At 45.5% G+C, this 22,053-nt stretch overlaps 1 protein-coding gene across 1 annotated transcript in view; it reads left to right on the top strand.

Moving 5' to 3' along the window:
- Positions 1-1,256: 1,256 nt before the first annotated feature.
- Positions 1,257-22,053, top strand: part of Glurb (metabotropic glutamate receptor B) — an 82,594-nt gene continuing 61,797 nt past the window's right edge. Inside the window, exons 1-2 of the mRNA XM_046611731.2 lie at positions 1,257-1,903; positions 10,544-11,157. Of these exons, the coding sequence (XP_046467687.1) occupies positions 10,650-11,157 (508 nt within the window). The 5' untranslated portion in view covers positions 1,257-1,903; positions 10,544-10,649. The remainder of the gene's footprint in view (positions 1,904-10,543; positions 11,158-22,053) is intronic.

Raw genomic sequence — 22,053 nt, 5'->3', positions numbered from 1 at the left:
TATTTATTATTATTATTATTATCATTTGTTCTTTTTTTATGAACCATCTTTTTTCTTTTCTCTGCGCGCAAATACGACACTGGCTTGGTAATGTAAAGCAGTATAGGAACATAGCTTCCTACTCGAGGGATCGTCGAACTTGCGCAAGCCACTCCCTGCAGCTTATATTGCCCGTTAAGACGAGATAGGAGAATGACAAAGAAAATTACTAATACACCGGACGTTGTATGCAATTCCCCTGTGAGAAGGTATCCGTCAGCTTGTAGCTCTGCAGCTTTTTAAAATCCGTCGAAGGTATGCGGCATCGTGATATTATTCCAATTATAAATAATTTGAGGAAAACTTGGATTCAAATTCAGACTCCTCGGGAACCTCTCCAATTTACCGTACCGGTATACGCGTACGTACTTGAAATCACACAAAAAATTGTGCTGGAAGGGTATCGTAGAGTTTGGGAGTTGAAAATAAATAAATAAATAAGAGCAAATACTCGGGTAGTTCAATAAGCCGGAAAAATTACCTCCTTATTGCTGCTCTCGTGATGTGCGCTAAGAAAAGATTTCGAATTATGCCTCGGCGGTACGAAAACCTTATATTCACCGCACTCGAGAAAAAAAAAAATGGGTCCTGCGAAGGGTTTACGAGACGTACAGCCATGGCTAAAATTTGGCAGAGCAAAAAACGCGACGAAAGAAGAGTTCGAAGATTGAAACTGACGAAACTGATCAAGTTGTGGCGAATTTAAGAAATACCTGCGTACCAGATCAAGAGCTTAAGTAGTACTCAATTCGAACTCTACCTTCTCATCTACAACGTTCAGAAAAATTAAACGACCGAAATAATTTTCAGCCACGTTTTACATTCAAGGCTGTTTTGACCCGACTGTACTAGAATCTACATCCCATACATGCACCCTAAGATGAAAATTTTCATATCAAGTTCAGCTGCGGTCTCGCGAGGAATGATATGAAACCGAGTAATTTGTTTTCTTCATACGTGAAACGTGAATTTCGATTTTTTTTTCTCGGTCGTGAAAGGGGGTCGACAGACAAGAGGAAAAACTACATTTTCCATCAAAAATCGACACGTGGTTCGTTCGTCCATCGTTCTATCTTCGGGGTTGACTTTCTCCCTTCCCCCCCCCCCCCCCCCCCCTCTCTCGCCCCGTATCTGCGCCCGTCTCCACCCCCACCCCCGACGGCAAAGCCGGTGTTCACGCTGTCGGCGGTGCCTCAGTGGCTGCTCTGGCACAGAGCCGCGCGGTACTCGAGCTTAAGGCTAGTCCACAATGTCGACCTCGTTTCGCGCGATATAGATTCCCGTATCTTAGAAATCTCAAGGGGACCGTTCGTACTTATGGTATTTCCGACAAACCCCGAACACCCCGATCATGCTGGCAATAATTAAACCGTCTCAACACCCTTCGGCACGGTCGAGCTCTTCTCGCCGATATCAATTTGCAATTTTCCACAACTGTCGTTCGTTCGTTTAACTCCTACTCTGCCGAAGGTGAATAATTAGGAATTAAAAAAAGTACACGACTACTGAGCTCGTAGCTTGCTGAATAAAGAAAACAAAAAAAAAAAAATTCATTCAATCAGTTCCTTATTTTATTCTCTACAATTAAACTCGACGTAATTCAATTTCGCGATGACAATTCGCCAGGTGTGTAACCTCCGGTAAGCAATATCCGAATAATTTTTTTATCAATATTTAACCAGCTTTCAATACCGGTACCATAGTAAATCTATATATGTACACACGCATCCGAAACGTGTACCTATAATACAACCGTATACGCGAATGGTATGATGTCGGCGAGCGAATCGTCGGAGCGTGGAACGCGAAAAGGAGAGGAGAAAATGCTCCGATCGTGATGTATAAGTTTGGAGATCGTTCAACCGTAAGTATAGATATGTTTGCGGAGCAGAGGCAGCGTACGCAGATTTCTAATCCTAAGCACGAGGCTCGAGGCTTTCAGCGATAAATTGATTTCTCCTTATGTCTGTAACTCGCTTCGTGCCTATTTTCCGAGCTTATACGTGTATCCGGTTTCCCTTTCGCAATCAGCCCGTATTAACTTCGGTTCAGCAGCCGCCCCCGTCCTCGGGGGTTGGTCGTGTGCCGCTTGTATGAACAAGCGTTCGGCGTTTGGGGTGGCTTTCAAATTAGAGTTAGAATCGTGCGGAGAAACGTGGCAAAAAGACTTCCCTCCTAATCTGACGGATAAAAGCTTTTGGGGTGAGTTTGACAAGATGATCCAGCGGTTTTCCCCCTCGCAGGTTGAAGGCAATTATCCTGATTACGTTGCAGACATTATTTGAAATTGTAATACTCTTCGTCCTGTTCGCAGCCGCGGAGTGAACTTCGCGGTGAGAATATTCGTGTGAATTTCATTATATTTCACACTTTGCGGAGTTGAGCGCAATTTAATAAGCCGTGACGAAGACGAAAGGATCTCCAGGCTTACCAGCCGTTTCGTTGGAGTGGAAAATTTTCACCCCTTCTTCTCCTGCGGGGCGGGGGGGGGGGGGGGGGGGGGGGGCAAAGTTGCACCCTGTCTGTACGAATGACACGTATTTCGGCTGGAGAGTTATTTCACGGGTATCATTATTCAAACAGCCCGAGTGCCCGACGCCAGATTTATCCCTCGGATTGATGACGGCGAGTGATTAATCCGGTAAACTCGACCTCCTCGCCAGTTTTACCGGCATATCATACGCGTCGCGTGTCCCGCCTCAGTATTTCTCCAATGCCCCAATCTATTATGTAAAAGAAAATCTTGTTTTTCCATCGCGGCTTTCAAGATTTATCAAATTACCAGCTCTCGACCTTGCCTTTCTCATCTCGGCTCATTTTTAATCAACTTTTCTTGTTCAACCGGCTCAGATTACGGACACAATTGTGCTAACAATCTATTTGATCTCATTTTTGTTTTACAAGAGCCTCGTTTATCATAATCGAAGTGACGGCGGTGTGGCTAAAATCGCACGGATTAAAGCAGCGGTGAAAAGAAGGGAGGACATCACGATACGCTCGAATATTCAAACGGTTGTTTGTCGTGTAAATAAACTTTCCACCACGTCACCTGACTGCGTAAGTGAAATATTTCGGGTAATATCCGATCCACCGAGGCTCGCGTAACAAAGTGAATCGAATTTCTTACAACCGAGATTAGATTTGAGCCAAGATTGCGAATGTCGTTCGTTCAGGGAAACTGTAACAGCAGGAAAATTCCGAGGGTGGAATAACCTCGTTTCGCGTACGAGGTACAAGCCTAACAACGGGGCTCTAAATAATGGTTCAAGCTCCGAGGAGTGAGCAAACTCTCACGCGTATTCGACGTGCGAAAACTCTACTCTACACCGGGTCTTTTGTTCGCGAATTTCCGTGTCGTCGCAGCTGCAATTCGCCGCAAAAGTTGGTCGGTACTAATGAGAAAGGGTTCAATTTCGTTTTGACGAAGTACCCGCGAGTCGTTGAACGTGTTATTAGCGGTGACCTTTTCGCCCGTGATCCTCGTTAGTCGAACCCTCTCGTTTCCTTCTTGTACACCAGACTTCGCGCTGTTTTTCGGGAAGATCCCACAAGACTTGCGACGCCTGGAAGAAAAAGAAGCGTAAAGAGGATTCCCGGAATCGGCTTATCATTCCTCGCGAAATTTCGTTTCCTTGGGGAAACGGAGTTTCGGGAACCCTTTTATGTGTCTCGCTTGAATTTGCATTCTCAACCTCGTGTTACAGTCTAAAACCTCGACCGTATCCGTGACGCGACGACCGTATTCTTAAAACTCAACGATGACCGCGTACTTACAAATGAGATGGGCACCTGTTGATTCACTTTGCACAAGAGGCTCGAGATCCGTTCACAGGGGGTTAAAAATTTCCGGTAAAATCAACCGTGAGCTCCGCACTTTACATCAGTCACTCACTCTTCTCACTATTTTCCCGATTTGAGTTGTTTTTTTCCATTACAAAAACGCGTGGTTCCATATATTGCGCTTCGTTTTTTTAAAAAAACTTTATCACCGCAATCGGATCTCTTTCTCTTTCTTCGTGCATGTACGTTTTGCCCGAATCGTAAGTCGACGATTCGCTGAAACAGACGTATACGCGCGGCAGTTTCTGGAAATGGGTTGAGTAACTCGGGTCCTGATCCTGCGGGACGAACGGAGGCCGGGTGAGCGTCGTTAATTAATATCTTCATAACCCCGCGGCTTAGTGACGATATTCTCCCCCCGCGGTTGTTCAGAAGGCAGAATAACAAGTTCGGCGAAACTCTGTGCCCCTTTCCGCAGAATGGAAACACTTGATTCCAGTTTCCTTAATCTGGCGTGATATCAAATTCCGTTCCACCCCGCGTTTAGCCGTCGTCAGGTTGTGTCGCTAAGCGGTCTTGGCCGTAAAAGAAATCACGATTAGCCTCCGACACGATCCTCGAATCACCCGGGGAAATTATTATTCCTTGTATCGTTGCCGCGTTATATACCTACGTGTATGTGTGTATACCCGTGTCTGTGTATAAATATATGACATCCAAATAGGGCCGACAGATGGCCGTAGAAGTAAATTCCCCAGGGGCGGAAACCCTGCTCGTCGCACTTACCTCGTATATACCATAAATGTCCCCTCTTTTCCCCCGAGTATCGCTCCCCTAAATTTTTCCCAATTGGTATAATGACTAATGACGCAGGGTCGTGGATTTCCTAGTCCTTTATTTCACCATTTTCTTTTTCCTTCCCTCGCCGCTGCTAGTAATTTTCTACCGCGTACCGGCGAATCGTAATTCCCTCGGATATTTGCATTTTAACTTTAATTACTCCTCACTTGAGAAACGTGGAAACAATTAGTTCGCGAAACTTGATTTTTCTATATTTTTAATCGTCCAATTAAAAACCTGCCGACAAAATTTACAACTTTGACAAATTAACCTCCTTCTATTTTTCGTAGTACCGAAGGTTGGTATTTTCATTTACATGGGGGTAAAAAAAAATAAAAAAAAAAAAGAAAAAAGAAAAAATCAAGATAAAGAAAAGGTCAGACCGTAATATCGAGGAGTGTAATGTAATCGCAAAATAAATTGAGAGATCAAAAATTATTTTCTTTTCATTGATATAACAGTAATAATAATAATCCTTCATTAACGTATGCAAACAGGGTATATATTATACGTATATAAGAAGTGTACAAGGTAAAACCTGCAGATGAAAGCGATACGGTATTATTATTTGAAAAGGATACACCAGCCTGGTAAAAAATTCATACCAGTTCAATCAAACCTTGAAATACGTTTGACGGATACACCGGGAACGTAAATCCTGAAGAAAAGAGAGAAGAAAAAGAGTCAATAGAGGTAAAAGAAGTCGGCGCAAGTAGGCAGGATCCGTTCGAGTGTCGGTGATTGAAGGGTGGAAGGAAGATGGCGGAGGGGGGAGGGGCGGGGAGGGGAGGTGAATTTTAATGAAAATACTTCTGAGGAATTCAGAAATCCTTGAATCCCGCGGTCTCGCGTTTATCCAATACTTATAGAAGCGTTGAGCAAACACTCCACGGTGGCGCTGTTTGCTCGTTAATAATTACAAGAAAACACCCGCCATCGAACAAATAGGCAGGTTTCCGGTTTATAAAATAATTCCCGAACCAATTGCAGTGACAGTTTTCACCCTTCGCGCCTCTCGCGGATATCCTTCTTTCGCTCTTCCCTCCTTCTCGCTCTTTCTCTCTCTTCATCTTCCGCGATTTACATCCGACGCGAGTATTTTTATTCCAGAATCAGGGTAAATTATGCTGCCGTAGATCGTCATCGTCTGCGGCTCGGTGTTAAATTGCGCAAACGGATATTAAAAACGTGACGTCGTCTCGTAAGCGTAAAAAATCTCACGTCATTACGGTTCGGGTATGATGAAGAAGAATTTGACGTCGAGAGAAAAGCGGGAAAGTTCTTACTCCTGTCGGTTAGTTTACAGATAAGGGTAAAGAATTGATGACGTACCCGCGTAATGATCGTCCTTGCCAAGAATATCTCCTTTCAAATAGCGTATTAAATTCTATACACACTCCAGCTGCGACTATCTCAAGCTTGTTTTCGATACAAGTGTATCGGATGACCCGGCCGATGGAAAAAGCCGGGGAATTTGCGCAACGAGAATGCGATTATTCTCGTCTTGAATAAAATTGTTAGCCTCGAAACTTGCCCGGGACGGGAGATATAAAATGAGCAAAGTGACTCTCCGTAGTTAAGGATCTCGGGAAAAAAGCCCCCGGTGGAAATTTTTCTCCCAAGTATACATCTTCGATACATATTTATGCAAACTGGTTTATCATATCGATTCTACATTTACCAACCGAACCACCCCGGGGCCGACTTACAAACGACGAACACGTGCGATCCTCTGCCTCGATACCCTAGTTTTCCTGTCACACGGGACGCTGCATCGCATCGATGCGAATTTATCCAACGTTTTTGCAAGGATCCGTTATACCTCGTGGAGTCCCCGATCATCGCCGCTACTTCCATTTTTAGCGGTACTCCCACGTCTCGACCGATTCGAAAACACGCCTTCGTGAAGGATGAAGATCGCGAGTGAATCAAATACAATACAATCCCATACAAATCCATCTCACCGTCTCAGCGGAAACGTGAAAGGTTGTTGGGTCGGGGTTGAAGTTCCGAAAGTGCCCAATTCCGAATGATTTGGTGGTGAAACTTCAAGTAAGGAAATCAAACTTTGCAGAAACGACAAAGTTTCTAATGGGCGGAAACCCGACGGCTCAAGGTTTCGAAAACGAAAGTTACGATAGAGCAAAGTAGCGAAATGTAAAATTCTGGCAGAGCAACATTGCGAAAAATTGTCAAAGTTTGACTTTTTTACTTCAACTTTCGCCAACTAAATATTCGGAATTTTTCACTTTTGGAACATTTCCATTTCGGAATTTCAACCTCGTCCCAGGATCTCCACACTTCCAAAAGTGACGACGACAACCAGTTTAACAGAAAAACGAGAAACGCTGAGAGCAGCATCGACAACCAATCCGTAATTACTTGAAATATAGCCGGATAGCCGAAAGTATGGAAGAGTAATAATTAGAAATTTGATAATACCTGCCGAAATTGGTAGAATTTCATTCGGATCTAGTATTCTTCGTAGTTCCTGGAGAAATTTGAACCAGGAATTCGTTCAAGTCCGCGAAGTCCATCAAGTAACTTCTTCAATTACGTCCGGGAAACCGAATGAAAACGCCCTGAAAGAGGATGACTGGAGTACAATTTCAACGCCTACTCCAGGTTTTCGGTTATTCTCTTATCAGAGTTTCGTCGTAAAGTTTTCGCGAGACATACGAGACTCCTTTCCCGGGTGGAATCCAAGTGTTCAGCAACATCCGAGGGGTTGCGTGGGTGTAACAATGACTCGACGCTGCTGTTCAGAGAAATTATTCAACCATCGGGATCATGCCTACATGGGGTTAATTGCAGCAGCTGGATGACGGGATCCAGTCGGGATAACGGGACGCGAATTCGTTTCTGTCCTAGAGAATTCGATTCCGAGTATGCGTGCAACGCGTCGCCTTTTTCATCCAGCACGTTCGATCGAGCACGAATATCATCTGTCTCCTCGCATACGTGATGGTTCCTCGAGTTCCGAGCGAAAGGAACGAAGGACGAATCGCGAATCGAAGAATTCAGCCGTTCCATGACGGATGAGCGGAATAATTCATCGAGTTACTTCGGGCGGAGACAAAAATCATCGATTTTCGCAAGCATGAGATGAATTCATACATGCGATTAAGTATCGTGTTCGTGTCTCGGTGATGCGGAGTGTTAAATTTTCGACGACAGCGGAATCAGTTCGAAACGATTCGGGATGGGGTGACGAGTTTCCGAGACCATTACGCTGCTTGGACGACGAGATTTTCGGAAGACAGTAATACGATCATCTTGATAATTTGTAAACGAAGGAAAACCAGGGAGCCCGTAAGAGTAACGAAGCTTGGCTCGGCTTAAAGCTGTAACTAAGCAACATCGAGGTAATGATAATAATGCACAATTTATGATCGAATGATAAGTTTCGCGAAGAGCTTCCCCGCCACTGAAACTGAGCGAAAGTTTTCCGAAAGGCCGATGGTAGAAGGTGGAGTGAATTTTGTGTACACAGGGACTGACAGAATCTCGCACGTATAGTCGAAGTTAAACGGACAAGTTATAATTGGCTTTTGTATCGTAAGAAACTCGATTGCATCAAAGGGGGAAACTATTCGTGGGAAACCGTGCAGGATGCTTCGGACAAAGCCTAAATCAAACAGCACCTTCATTCCGCAAAGTCACAGGAACGAGGACGAGACCTGTCATACGCAGGATCGTTTTGGTTACGCCTTTCGAAGGAGAGACGAATTCACCTCCCGATCCACTATCAACGCCTTCCGTTCAGCCTCGCTGGTTTTCCCCATCCTTGAACACGGAGCCCCGCTGATACGAGGACAAATCGAGACGCACATCCGCTTGGCACATCGACGAGAGCAGGGGTGGGTTCATCCCTTTGCATGTTCACCGGTAGATTGTCCATAATCTGTAAATAGCACCCCGTGCTCCGAAGCCACACCTAATCTGGGGAAAGAGGGTTCGAACTTGGGAGCCGAGTAGTTTGCCGTCCGTAGACCCGAGTTACGGAATGAAATATGCACGGTCGAAGGACAGGTGCATTTATCCACGAACTGAACGGTTGCGTCGGGGTAGTCGAATGATTAGCTCCTAGTTTGTACTCGATCCTCGTCAGGAAACAACTAAACACGTTATCTGAGTCCCTGCTCGTAGAGATTCGACACAGTTTATAGTGGCGACTCAAACTCGTTTGAGGGCACGAATCGGGTCACGTTCGATGGTCCAAAGTGATTTCAAATGACTTTGAGCGATCCGGCTGGTTTCTCGTCTTCAATTTCCGAACTATCCTAAATCGCGTGTATTCCCTCCGGTGACCAGAGCTACTTTCGAACGTATCAACGCGCGTTGCCCGACGTTCGTAATCCCGGTCGGGGCCGTATTCGCGTGAGAATGATCGCACCTGTATCAACGGTAAACTGACAAGTAGTGTGGCTCGGAGGCGCGTATAGACATCGCTTTGACACGGGTATTGTACGGTGGAGAAGCGTGGCATCGGTTCACCGATAAGACCTCAGAGTTCCCATCGTCCTTTGCAATTCAGAATGGGCTAAGCATAGTACAATGGAATACGGCGGGTTGGTGATCTTGTCGGGCAGCCTTCGGTACCTTAAGAACAAACGCGGATTCTGTAGCGGGCTTTACGCCTCGCGACGCGATGCCGGGAAAACGCGTTGGAATTAGCTACGAATTTATGGCGGAAATAAAGCCGTTCGTCATCGAGACCCTACAAGGACTGGCAACCCTTGCTCTTCGCAATAAATGGCACAACCAGCTGAGGGAGGTATTAACTGATTGAAATTTTGGAGGCTCGCCTAATAGTCGCTGCTCCATCCGTCGGTCCCTGAGATCTATGGGCTGGATGCCGTTTTCAGGGGGGGATGAGAGTGTATTCAAGGTAATTCGGAGCCGTTCGCCAGTCAGCCATCCGGAGCGAATGATCGTTAACCGAAAGCACTGCTAGACGGTGAAACGTTGAGACGGAGTTGCTTAAAAAAGTCTATCCGCAGTGTCGGGTTGAAACAAAGGTCACGGCAACGAGGCGAGGGCTGCGGAAGGGCAATCCGACTAATAGCTGCATTATGCTAAGGCCTCGCGGCCGAGAAACGAGGATCGCAGCCGGTGACTACAGCTGCCGGCGTGGTCGGCGTTGACTCCGATAAGAAAGAGAAAAATAAAAATAAACTTTTGCTAAACTCGCCCGACTACCGGCGGATTGTCGACGAATGCCGAGGGGGGGAAATAATAAATCTCTACTTTGGTGCCGCGTGCCTCGCAATCCCATCCAACCCGTTTCGCGCGTTTACGCTCCCGACGAACCTGAGACGCTAATTTGAACTTTTTTATCGGCACTCGAGTAATAAAATGATATCCGGGGTAATCTACTCCGTTTTACCGCGCCCCGATTCCTGGACCATTCTCTCCTCACGCCAGGCGGTTTCAAAAGCTCCGAAGAGATAATTTTAGGAGAAAAGCCCTTCTTTGTTAATACTTGTTGTTCTTCGTATTTTCTCGATACATGCCGCGATAGCATTCCGCGGCCGACAATGAGGGATATACTCGAGTTTGGTTTGTTTTGAAATATGGCCGTACAGGCGTACACCTTCTTTCTCCGGTGAACTCGACTCCCTCGGAGTCGTCGGCATGACGAAAAGGCAACTTGGCCTGTAGGGGTGGGCCGCGATGACGAATGGAACCCGGTGAACTTAGAGGGCTAAGAACTTGCCGCAACGCCAACCCCCGCGAGATTGTGATATTTGTTAGACGAACAGCCTCGGATCTGCGACGCTGCCTCATCGCCCGAAGGCCGCGATACCTTCCACCCCTCATCGATCTTCCCCAACCAAGCCCAAGACGCGCGACACGAGCTACTCGTGCTCTTATCCGACAGGCCGAAATGGACATTGTTGTGAATCGTGAACGGCCGGCCATCGAACTCGGCAGTGCAACGGAAATCCCCGAAGGGGTTAATCGACGCATCGGGCAACTATGACGAGATGAAGTCGCTCCTCTTACTGCTCGGCTGCATCTGCCTCGGGGATGGCGGACGCCGCTCGAAATTCTCGTACGAGTGGGACGCGAACTACGAGCAGGGGTTCCTCGACTCGGGATCGACGATAGGCCCGGTGTTCCAGGCCGCGGAGAAGAGCCACCTAGAGAACCCCGAGACCCATCATCGCATCAGGCACGCCGACAGGAAGTTCAGGTCCTCCGAGGAGCCCCAAGTTCCCGCCACCATAAATTGGCCCGTCAAGAAGGAGGCCGTAGTCGAGGGCGACCTGGTCCTCGGGGGACTGATGATGGTCCACGAGAGGGAGGACTCTGTCACCTGCGGCCCCGTCATGCCCCAGGGTGGCGTCCAGGCCCTCGAGGCGATGCTCTACACCCTCGACTGGCTCAATTCCGGCGGCGGCATCCTTCCCGGCGTTAAGATCGGCGCACACATTCTCGACGACTGCGACAAGGACACGTACGGGCTCGAGATGGCCGTCGACTTCATCAAAGGTGAGTCGACTTTGTCAAGGGGAAGCGAGTCTCTTTCCTTTCGCTTCGTATTTAGATTTTATCAACCGTCCGACTACCGAGGATCCGATGTTGCGGGCTTCTTGGGAGCAGGTATACGATTCACGGTGGAAAAGTGAGCTGTATAATCATATATTCCAACCAACGAAATTCCAACCAGTCTTTAGAATTTGAAAATTGTAATTCGGGATCCGAAAATTCGAAAAATAAGTGAACAACGGACACTGTACGAGCAAGTATTTTCAGGGTATCACTCGATGGGTGTCCAACAACCTCTCGAGATGTCCGACTTCAGATTAATACGCCAAATTTTTCAGAGCTTGAAAACACTTTGTTAAACCTTGCCAACGGGATAAAAGCGTATCTACCTCCGCGCCACCGCGTTCCCCGATGCAAAGTCTCGAAACGAATCTCCTCACTTTTCACCGGAAAAGCCTGAGACCTCCGAAGGGAACTTTGGTGGAATGCGTGGTTCTTATTCTCTTCCGGTAGTTTGATAAGTCGGAAGAGATTTCGTACGAGGAATTTCGTTGACAGTTTCGGGATTCGCGTATCCGGGGTTACCGGTGCTTCTACGCCGTGTAATAAATCGGCCCTCCGAACCACGAGGCCAATAAAACCGTGGAAGGTACGAGGTCTGTGTATGTATATGTATTTTCGAATAGGGAGAGTCGAGTGACGCAGCTGCTGCAGTCTTGAAGCGACGGGATTTTCTTCCTCGAAGTCTGTTATTATCGAGTCGCTTATTGGAAATAACTTTCCGTAACGACAACGGCTGATTAAATTTGTTCAAGAATTCTTATCGCAAATTTCCACTTTGTACGTGCCGGATCTTCACGCGATTCGCGTACCGATGCATTGCAGACTTTACACGTGATGAGGCATTCCACATTCATGCATTATTCGCCACCCGGAATAAGTTTTCGCAGGATGAAAAAGTTTTCCCACAATTACCTTCAACTTTCGTCATTCTCGTGTTTCATCCGATTGTTTAAACACAGCTGGCACACTTACGTACGTGGATTGTTTTTGGGTAATATTATTCTCCAGGGTTAAGAACCGAATTAGAAACTAGCACGAGTCGCAGGATCGTGCAAAACGGTTTTCTCCGTCGGTAGGCACGAAAAACTTGATAATCGTGCGAGCTTTTTCCGGGAGCTTTATTTTTTAGGGTAAAAAGATTTGCCGGATCGTTGGTTCGGATGAATCGGGCTCTCGGCTCGCCGATCACGTTTAAATACGGTTCAATTTTTCCCGATCATTTCTCCTTCTTCTTTCTTCGCTCCTCTTTTTCTCTCAATCAATTAGACCGTCTCAAATTCAAGTTTCTAGCTAGAATAATGAACAGGCGGAGATTCCGCGGGAGGGCTTAAAGGCTTTCCGCGCAGGCTTTCGCCAAAGCGCTTCGCAAAGCTCTTGGAGCAATTAGATATGCAAAAATAAGACATTGCTGCAGTGGAGAGAATTCATTTACCGAGACGGAGGTTGGTTAGCCCTGACTTAAGAGGCCTTTGTTTACCGCCTTTTTTTCTCAAATACAGACGAAGATGCCCTCAGGCATTTTAAAAGTTACACAGGCACAGCTGCCGGGATAGAAAAGATCGAAGGAAGCGCGCGGCAAATTGGCGCGAGGGACCGTCGTTTCGGACCGCAGTGTTAACGGTCACGTTTCATTTCCCGAAATGAAAACATACGTAAATATCTGGTATTCCTCACGTTTCTTCCCTGCTGCGTTCCATTTATTTTTCAAAGGAAACACGCCGCGAGTGTAATATCACGACGCACGCCATACGGGCACGCGGATGGGGACATGAAATTTACATTGAACAACCGATGTGCCAGACATTTATCGCCGCAAATACACGCGGACCAGGGAAAAGGAAAACGGCCGTATCGAAATAAAATTTGAATCCTCTCGCGATGTCCCGGCGGTAGATAGGAAGGTATAAAAACGGACGCTTTGGCAGACGTCCTAGGCTTACGACAAGATCGAGGGGAAAATCCATATTTTCTTAATTTTACAATGGTTTTATACGAGTGTGTTTCGTTTTTTTTTACGGTTTAGTGAATTTTGGCAAATTCCAAAAGCGCGAAACGGCAGCTCTTCCTCGGCGTGGAACCAACCGCAACCATTTTTTGTGTCGCGTATAATCTGGGTTCTTCTTAGAACGGCAATAACATAACGATAACCGGCACGACGATGGGAGAAATTGAAACAGCCTAGCAGGTATCCGGTTTATTGGATTTCCTTTCTCTCTCCGATACGTCCGACGAACGTGTAAACGCGAAGTCTTTTCCCACCTCGGAACAACTTCACCCTCTTCTCGTATGAATTTCGCATCGTACGTGCCTCGGAGTTGCATGCCCGGCTAATTTGACGTCGAGTAATCAATGTCTCGTTATACGTTCCGTAACAGCAGGAATTTGATTAACAATTAACCCCCGGTCACGCGTTGAGCTCAACCGTAAATTTCACCGTTCGTTTCAATTAGCAGGTATCTTGGCCCTCGGACGAAATGATTTTCACCGCAGATATTAAATTTCGCCCACAGTCGGATGCTTCGCCCTCCCGCCGCGCGCCAAATTTACAACTCGGAAGTAATCCCACCCCAGTAATCGCGGGCCGTTGGTTTTAACCGGTAGTCTCGTCTTTGACGCGTCGCAGCAAAGAGCCGGCAAGAGTAGTGATTTATCGACTCTTCGATACTTGTCGCCGATGCAAAGTGGCCTTCAAGTTAACGTACAGCGGTGAAGTTTCCATAAAGCCAAACGATTTATTGCGCTTGAAATGGTGGAGCGAAACCTATCACGCGATATCGCGCTTAGAACATGTGCAAATATTGCCTACACGAAATAGTTCAATAAACCTTTGCCTGCGGACGTTAGACTATCAGGTACGAGATCGTGTTGGTTCTACCTAACGGGTTACGCGAACTGGGAAGGATCAACTTGGACGCCTGGAAGTCACAAGGTGGGCTGCTTGTTACTTGAATTTACAAGCGAGGTACCAGCTAAGCGAAAGGTCCGGCTATTCGAGAAATCACTTTGAAAGAATTCACTTTTACGGGCGAGTCCTAAAATGGGCTTTGCACGCTTACGTTTCTTAACCCTTACACTGCACGCCGGGGTCAAAATCAAATAAAAATCTAATAATCTCTGATTTGATCCAAGAAAAACAATGAAATATTGTGAAAATCATTAGTTGATTCTTTTTCCAAAAATTCAACTTCACTTACTCAAATAAATGCCTCTTTTCGTCACGCATATTTTTTCCCTTCCTACGTGTATCTCTGTCTTGAGAATTGCCCGTTCAATTTTGCAGCCTGAAATATCGAAAATTCAGTGAGTTATAATTTTTTGAGCATAACGATCCATTTTTTCGGATTCAAAATTTCATTTTGCTGAACGTAAAAAGTTTTCGAGTTATTGGGATCGATATCTCCGTTTCTACGCGATAACTTTTGACGTGACACCGCTGTTATATACACAGCACGTGTGGAGCGTAAGGGTCAGATTGAGCAACTAATGTCAGAGTTGCACTCGAATTGGGAACATTGTACAAAGGCTCAAGTGTACCAAAGTTAGTTTCGCGTTACGTGCGTCCGTTTATTTTCGACTGTGCGAAGTCCGTTCGACGATCAGTGATGAGCCGGCTTTGCAAACGTTTAAATTGGCACGAGAGGCAACCCTTGACGCGAGAGGGTCGCGAAGCACCGGGAATTAAACGAACGCGAGCACAACACTCGAGTTGAGCGCAATTTTAATCCGAACTAGGAACGGTAATCGGAGTCGGAAGGGGTTTAATTCCCTCGACAAGCCGGGCAAGTTCACCGACGTCCGAGCCGAGTTTTTTAAAGAACGACGCACCCCGTCTCGCGGGGTAACAGATTTCCCGTCTGGCCCGAGGTACCCGGGGATCGTAAAGATAACGACACGGCGAACGACGTCTCCAGAGACTGGAAGGGAACGAGGAAACCAGCCGGAGGACTGGCACGGTCTGCACTTTCCGGAAAGAGTCTTCTGCCCTGGAAACGGTGGCTGACGATGAGTATTATTGCACCTGTGGGCAGACGCGTCGTCGCATCCTCCGATCCTTGCTCGATCAACGGTGATCAAGTTAAACACGTATAAAGGATCGACGGTTCAATATGCCGAATATGGTGGTCAACTGTGGCGAAAGAAACGGGTTAATTTTTTTTTTTTTTCTTTCTTTATTCTCTATTTTTTCAATCAACGAGATGCTGCTCGACTTGACGAAAAAGCGATCGGTACAATCATTCGTGTTACGAAGTGAAATCACGCTTTTTGGAATTGAGGCAACGTTTCTTTCGCCATATTTGGAGAATTCTAAATTTGTTTTAGCCAGCCTGGGTACATAAAAGATTGGACGCATAGATCTGTACGAATCGGAAGAACGATTCGAATACTCAGTCATCGTGATATTTAGCGGCGAAATCGCGTGATCGTTTCATTTCAAATGAAAACGTTCGTTCCTTAAACATATTGTTCGATTCGCTCTGAAAAGTTTTGTATCTGGGATCGAAATACGGAAGTTCGCGGATGGATGGAGAGGGTATGAAGGTGAAAAGGTGGAAGGTAGAGAGTGGAAGATAAAAGGTGAAGGATTGGTGGTCCGCATCTAGGGTATGAATCGTATAGGGGTTGCAAAAAAAGACTCAAAGATCGGGCACAAAAAAGCGCCTCGTTCAGATTTATGCCGGTCTAAAAGGACCGTGATTTTTAATCCGATGAATTGGCACGGTCCCTTGGCTATTTTTTCCCACTTTCATGGAGTCCATTGACGTCAGCTTTTGCAGGATAAATTAACGTAAAATGAAAAAACGTGATTCTCATAGAACAAACGTCTTTACGTTCAAATTCTTGTACGGCTATGCGAAATTTTTGCTACCCATTTTCTCGTTGATTCGTCCAAAACTTGATATATTTACAAGTGTATGCAGATGCGATTTAATTATACGCGTAAAGGATATTGCGGCTGGAAGAAAGTTGATAATTTTGCAACATTTTGCAGATATATACATATTCAACATTATCCCCGACTTTACTTCCAGCTTGAACTTTCGCCGACATATTTCCTCCTCCTCCGCAATTTCCTTAACGCTGTAATAAATCTTGGTGAATCTTCAGCGGTTGCTGTAAATAAGAAAATCGCTTTGCGTGCATCGATTCCGCTGAAGAAAATAGTAAAGTGATAACACAATGGGAATTCAATAAGCACGCGCATCGCGTGTTTAGCATGTGGTCAGAACCGTTTAAGTTTATTGAAATATGAAGGCTAACGTACATTACACGTAGACATACGCATACGAGAAGAGCCATGAAATTTATACGAGGAATTTATTTCTCCTTGGTGGTAGACGCCTACGTATTTTCCATATGCTTCCAGGGCGATGCCTGTAATACAGACTCGGGATTCTTTCGCAGCCTGTAATGGCACTCGAGCGACGTTCAATCTTCTGTATATGACGTGGAGAGAAATTTCATTCATAAAATTTTTATGGAACTACGAACGGACGTAAGTTAATATAATTGATACTTCGCGTTTCACAGAAGATTGCTGGCACGGTGAACCAGATCGATGGGTGAAAAGATCGCAAAATAATATTCGTAATGGAAATTGAAATTCGCACCTGTGTGCCTAAAAAATCGGCATACGTCATACGGTGTCTGTCTCGAAGACATGCGTTACAGAAAAATAATCGAACACGACTCGATTAAATCCGTAAAAATTGAACGATTAATCGATTATTTCATATTTTTTTGAAACCGCGCATTAAAGATCAAAATTTCATAAATTTCAGGACATAGTCTTGATACTGAAAAGGTTTTTTTATAATTTATAGCTTGGTTCAAAATATTTTTCAACTTCAGGTGAAAATATTCACTCATCTTTCACTTGTTACATCAAACAAGTACTCGGTAAGTAAGACAATGATAGTAATTGATACATTGTGTAAACAACAATGAACGATTGTGAGGAAAAAGAATCGAGACGATCGATTAATCGATTATACTCGATAAATCGTGAAAGAATAATTGAGACGATCAAAAATCAATTATACTCGGCCATTCTTACATCGTATCGCACTAAAGAAATGACTTAGAATTTTCACCTCATGTTACAGGCGAGAGGAAATTTATCGGCGCTGCCTTTTTCCACAATTTTCATTCCTTCGGAATCAGCCGCGTTCCGGAAGAAGCATCGCCGCGACCGCGTTATACGTAATTCGCACATCCCATCAGCAAGGCAAGCCGCCGGGGATTCTATCGCGGTATTCATATCTGGCATCCACAGCTATCGAGATCCATAAATGTTTGAGAATTATCGTTGAACAATGCGGCAGCTCCGATACCTCGCGTGTTTTATTACCGGCATAACGAGGCCGCACTCGATTTTTATTGGCCGTCGTTAAATTATAGAGATGGAACAAAAGTACGGAGTGTACGGAACTTCGATAAATCGAACCGTCGAAAATATATTCCATCACCATTTTATTCTCTCTCGCTGTTTACTATTTTATTTCATTCTGATTTAGAGCTCGATTTAATCACGCTGCGGTAATAAGGTTCCGAACAAAATGATAACTTTGAAACAGTTTATTAGCTTATCGACCGTCGCTCATCGAAAACGGGGTTCCTGATTCTTTTGAAAAGTATTCTCCAGGCAGGATGATTTGTGATCGAAACTTTCATATTTTACGGCAAAGAAAAATCGTCGTTGTCTGCGAAAGAAAAGAACCATCTCTTCTTTCGTACTTCCTTTCCGGTTAAAAATCAAAGTGAAAGCACAGTTCTCCTGTTTTCACGAGGAAAGATCCGACGTCGAATAAACTTCAAGCAAGCTTCGCTCCCAAGGTATCATAAGAAAAAAAGGAAAAGGAAAAAAGAAACCTGGAAAGCAATATTTGTGCCAAGCTTCATCTCGGCGCTGCTCGACACTAGAGAACGTCGTTAAAACTTGACCCGTAATTTTTTTGAAGCTACACGTCTTGCGGTTCCATCAGAGGAGTGGAAACGGCGCCGAGTTAAAAGTCGCGATTTTCGTCGAGAGTGGGGAAGAAAAATGCGGTGAAATTCTCGCCTCGTCGCGTCCCGTCGCTTGTTTAAAACGAAATCAGAATAAAAATTACGAGTCCGTACCCAAGCATCAAGGCTCGGAGTACCGACTGCAGAGATTCGTTCTCCGTGTTTCTAGCACTCCGAGACTTGCGGTGCCCTTTGAATTTTTACTCTCTTTACCGCAAGCTCACACAACCAAGGCGCAATGAAAAAGAGTAGTTGAAAAAAGGAAAAGAAAAATACCCGCGAGCTTTGAAATTTGACGAAGTGGAACGTAAATAAAAATTGATATTCGAAAGCGTGACCCTTGCTGATATATTATGTATTCCGAATGCTGCAGCGGTGTCCATTAATTAAGCTCACGGGGCGTTGACGTTCCTCGTAGAGAGCGGAGCGGCAAAACGAAGAAAATTGAGCCGTACGTGGCGAACGCGGAGGACGAGAATTCCGCGCTTGCGAAGCTTTCCGCACGCGGACGTAACTTTCTGGACACGGTAGCTGCACAGTGCATTTAGAAAGAGCTTGGCTAGGCATTGTCAACTCGAAACAATATGATAGCTTCCCATTGTTCCGGACCCCGCTTAATTATAGTTACGCTGTTTTACGTCCCCTCGTACCATTGTCAAATGACGCAGAGTGGCGCAATTTACCCGGTTCGTCAAGCGGTCAGAGTCCCTTGTTCGTTTTGTGGATATTGCTCAGGACGCGGAAGCTACGGGCGGAATGAAAGTCCTCAATGTTTTATTACCGCCCGGTTCAGTCGAAAAAAATGTCAGAAAGTACGCAAGCTGATACGCAGCATTGATGATTGAATTCAGCTTTCATAAGTTTCATCAGAATAGTATTACGTTATTTGGTACGGAGAAGAATCAAAAACCATGAATTATGATCGAAATGATTGAGTAATTAAAAGGGCTAAGCCGACTTACACTATCCGACAAAATTTCTCGATCCGTTTAGCCCTTTAAAAATGTTTTCATTATTCCGTACAACAACGCCAACGTAGTAAAATATGAACAGTAATTATTGGCGTATAAAACTGACCGCCGCTGTTAATCTCGGACTTACGAAGAGCTAAATGGACATGTCTGTGTGTAAAATCCCCGTGTGTAAACTGAATTACATCTGCGGACAAAATCCACACACCCGGTCGGGTTAAACCAACTTCGGTCCAATCCCAGATTCCCAATTTAGACCGGGTGAGGAGTATAAAAAAAATATTCGCCCAGTGAAAATCTATCGAATGATTGCCTTTCGTTCGTGACCCCGACGAGGATGGAGAAAAATTGTGACTCGCAGAACCAGAATCTGCGCATCCGGAGCCGGGCAATTTTTTTGTTCAGTACATTTATTATCCTTTATTTTTCGTTCGTCAATTTTGTCACTTTCCCGGGAAAGAATTTTCTCCCAAATCTCTCCCTGCTGTTCCTGATCTAGCAATCATCGGAGGGGGAGGGGGGGGGGGGGGGGAGGGGGATTAATAGGTTCGAGGATTCGCAGCGATTTCGGGTTCCAGACTGTCCATTTATTCCTATCGGTCTGTATATCGCTGCGCCGTTTTTAGAATCGAACGAGCTTCAAGAGTTACTGCTAATGGCTACTGAATATGCAAGCGAATCGCGCCGCCCTTCGCTGGCACTCCACTCTAAAACTCGGACGCAAGTAAATCAGCCCCGGTTTCTCCCGTCCGAAATTCCCCGGTCTTTCTACGCCACATGGACAGCGGTTTAAACGTGAGTAAAGCCTCGGAGAAATTCGGGCATGAGAAACTGAATCCCAACAAGGATAACCAGAAATGGAAGAAAATACAAACGAATCGAGCAAAAGCACGTTCCTCTCCTTTCCGACCACGCGCTGATGGACGCTTGCGAGTAATTCATCACTTCATTTCTAGGAGTTTTTTTCTTAGAAACTGAAAGCACTTGGATCAATTTCAGTATGCGGACTTTACTGTTTCCATTTTTTATCGTTCGCTAGTTATGTGCGCCTTGCCGCTATTCTGTTAATAATTACAATAAAAAAAAAAAAACTCTAAAATGTTCTTGAAACTACAAATAATGAAGCCCTCAAACCGAAATTGCTCCAAGTGTTTCCATTTTGTTTGAAAAAAAAAAAAAAAAAAAAACTACTCCTAAGAACAGGGATGCTTTTAGACCGTCCAAGTTGTATCCCCCCTTCCTTAATAGCCGCGGCTTGCGGCACGCTGTCAAAACTTTCCGAAACGCTCTGCAAACTCACAAGGGAAAGGCTAGAAGGGGCGAGAGGAAAAGTGCGGCCGGGACGAGCTTGACTTTGGGAGTGTGGATTTGGTCAAGTCTTTGGAGAGTTTGGGAATTGCGGATCTCGAACTCCGGTATCATACACCCGATGGAAGGGAGAGTCCGCGCTGCTGCAGCCTCATGTAAACCGAGTGAGCCAACTTCATCGCGGACGGAGATGAATTACTCCAAGTTTGATAGTTACGGAATTCCTCCAAGTCCAGGGATCTTATTTCCGATCGATCCGCCCTGCAGCTTTCGTCGTTGCAACCCGATTTCAACTTTCCGCGGGATATCGGGTTTCGCTTTATCGGTGCAGCTGCAGCCTAACTTCGGCGGTTATCGACTTGACAGGAAGTTTTGATGTGTGTCCTCCAGTCACGAAATAAGTCTCAAACAAATCATGTCCGCGAAACAAAATAGTCTTATCATTCACACGGAGGTTTGAAGATTTTCCTTTTTCCTGCGGAAGAAATCTAAATGGATGTAGACTTTTTGGATTTCTACATGGAAAAGCAAGTAATGTAAAGCTCGGAAAAAAAAGCTGTCATAATATGACCCTGTTTATAAAATGGATGCAACGATGTTGAAAACGTAGATAAAACGCCGTTTGTTACGCGATTTAAAAACCGCTGGCAAACCCATTCGTGATACGAACCAAAAGCACAACGATGATTGTTTCAAAACCGTCAATGTACAATGTGTAGAATTGCACAGGAAATGATTTCACAATTTCGATAAGCTTTACATCTACACCGTTTCGAATTCCAGCCTGTTTTATACAACGCGTAATTTTTATCGCATACCATGATCCAACGGGCGTGAGAAAAGGGATATTAATTCAATCTCGTCACAGCCGGCCACCTGTGGTTTTTTCCGGGTAAAGCGCAGCCGGCTTGCAGCTTTTGCACCCGGCAGGGGATGGTTTTATTAAAATAATTTCCTGTCACGATCATCTCGCGCGGTCAAATTCCTCCCTCGCTTTATTATTTACCAGCTCCTGGCTAATTTTGACGAGCGCTTTTTCGCCCCCCGCAGTTGGGCCTCTCCGCTCGACAAATTCGCCCGAAATTCCATCCCTGAGAGCTTTTCTTCTTCGCAATCGACCCTCCGCTCTCAATTCATCCCAATAGGACTTCGGGTCTTCCAAAGATCTCCCCGTAAAGAGATCCCAGGTAAATTCCTCTTCTTATTCTCATCCCTCGGAGGGATTTCGAAAATTGAGCCACCTCCGCCACGCGGCTTGTTCTCGGGGAGACAAAAGTGAAAAAAAAAAACCCTCGCTTTTTGGTAATTGTACGTAAAACTCAATCGGGTTCACCCTGCTCGGAAGAAGCGGGGCTTTTCGTCCAGTGGGAATCCCACCCGGCATGCAACGGAAGATGGATCAGCAGTTTTCCGGTAGCTCGCTGATGCGATGGTGGATTACAATCCACGAGGAAGTTTGAGCATCGGATTCCAGGCCCGGAGGAAAGTTCGCGAACTCCGCGCCCCGGGTGGTCTTCAATAGTTCGCTCCTTTTTAGGGGCGGAAATCGAAA

The sequence above is a fragment of the Neodiprion pinetum genome, chromosome 2 (assembly GCF_021155775.2).
Source record: "Neodiprion pinetum isolate iyNeoPine1 chromosome 2, iyNeoPine1.2, whole genome shotgun sequence".
In the NCBI taxonomy this organism is placed as follows: Eukaryota; Metazoa; Arthropoda; class Insecta; order Hymenoptera; family Diprionidae; genus Neodiprion; species Neodiprion pinetum.
This window is presented reverse-complemented; position numbering and strand designations above follow the sequence as displayed.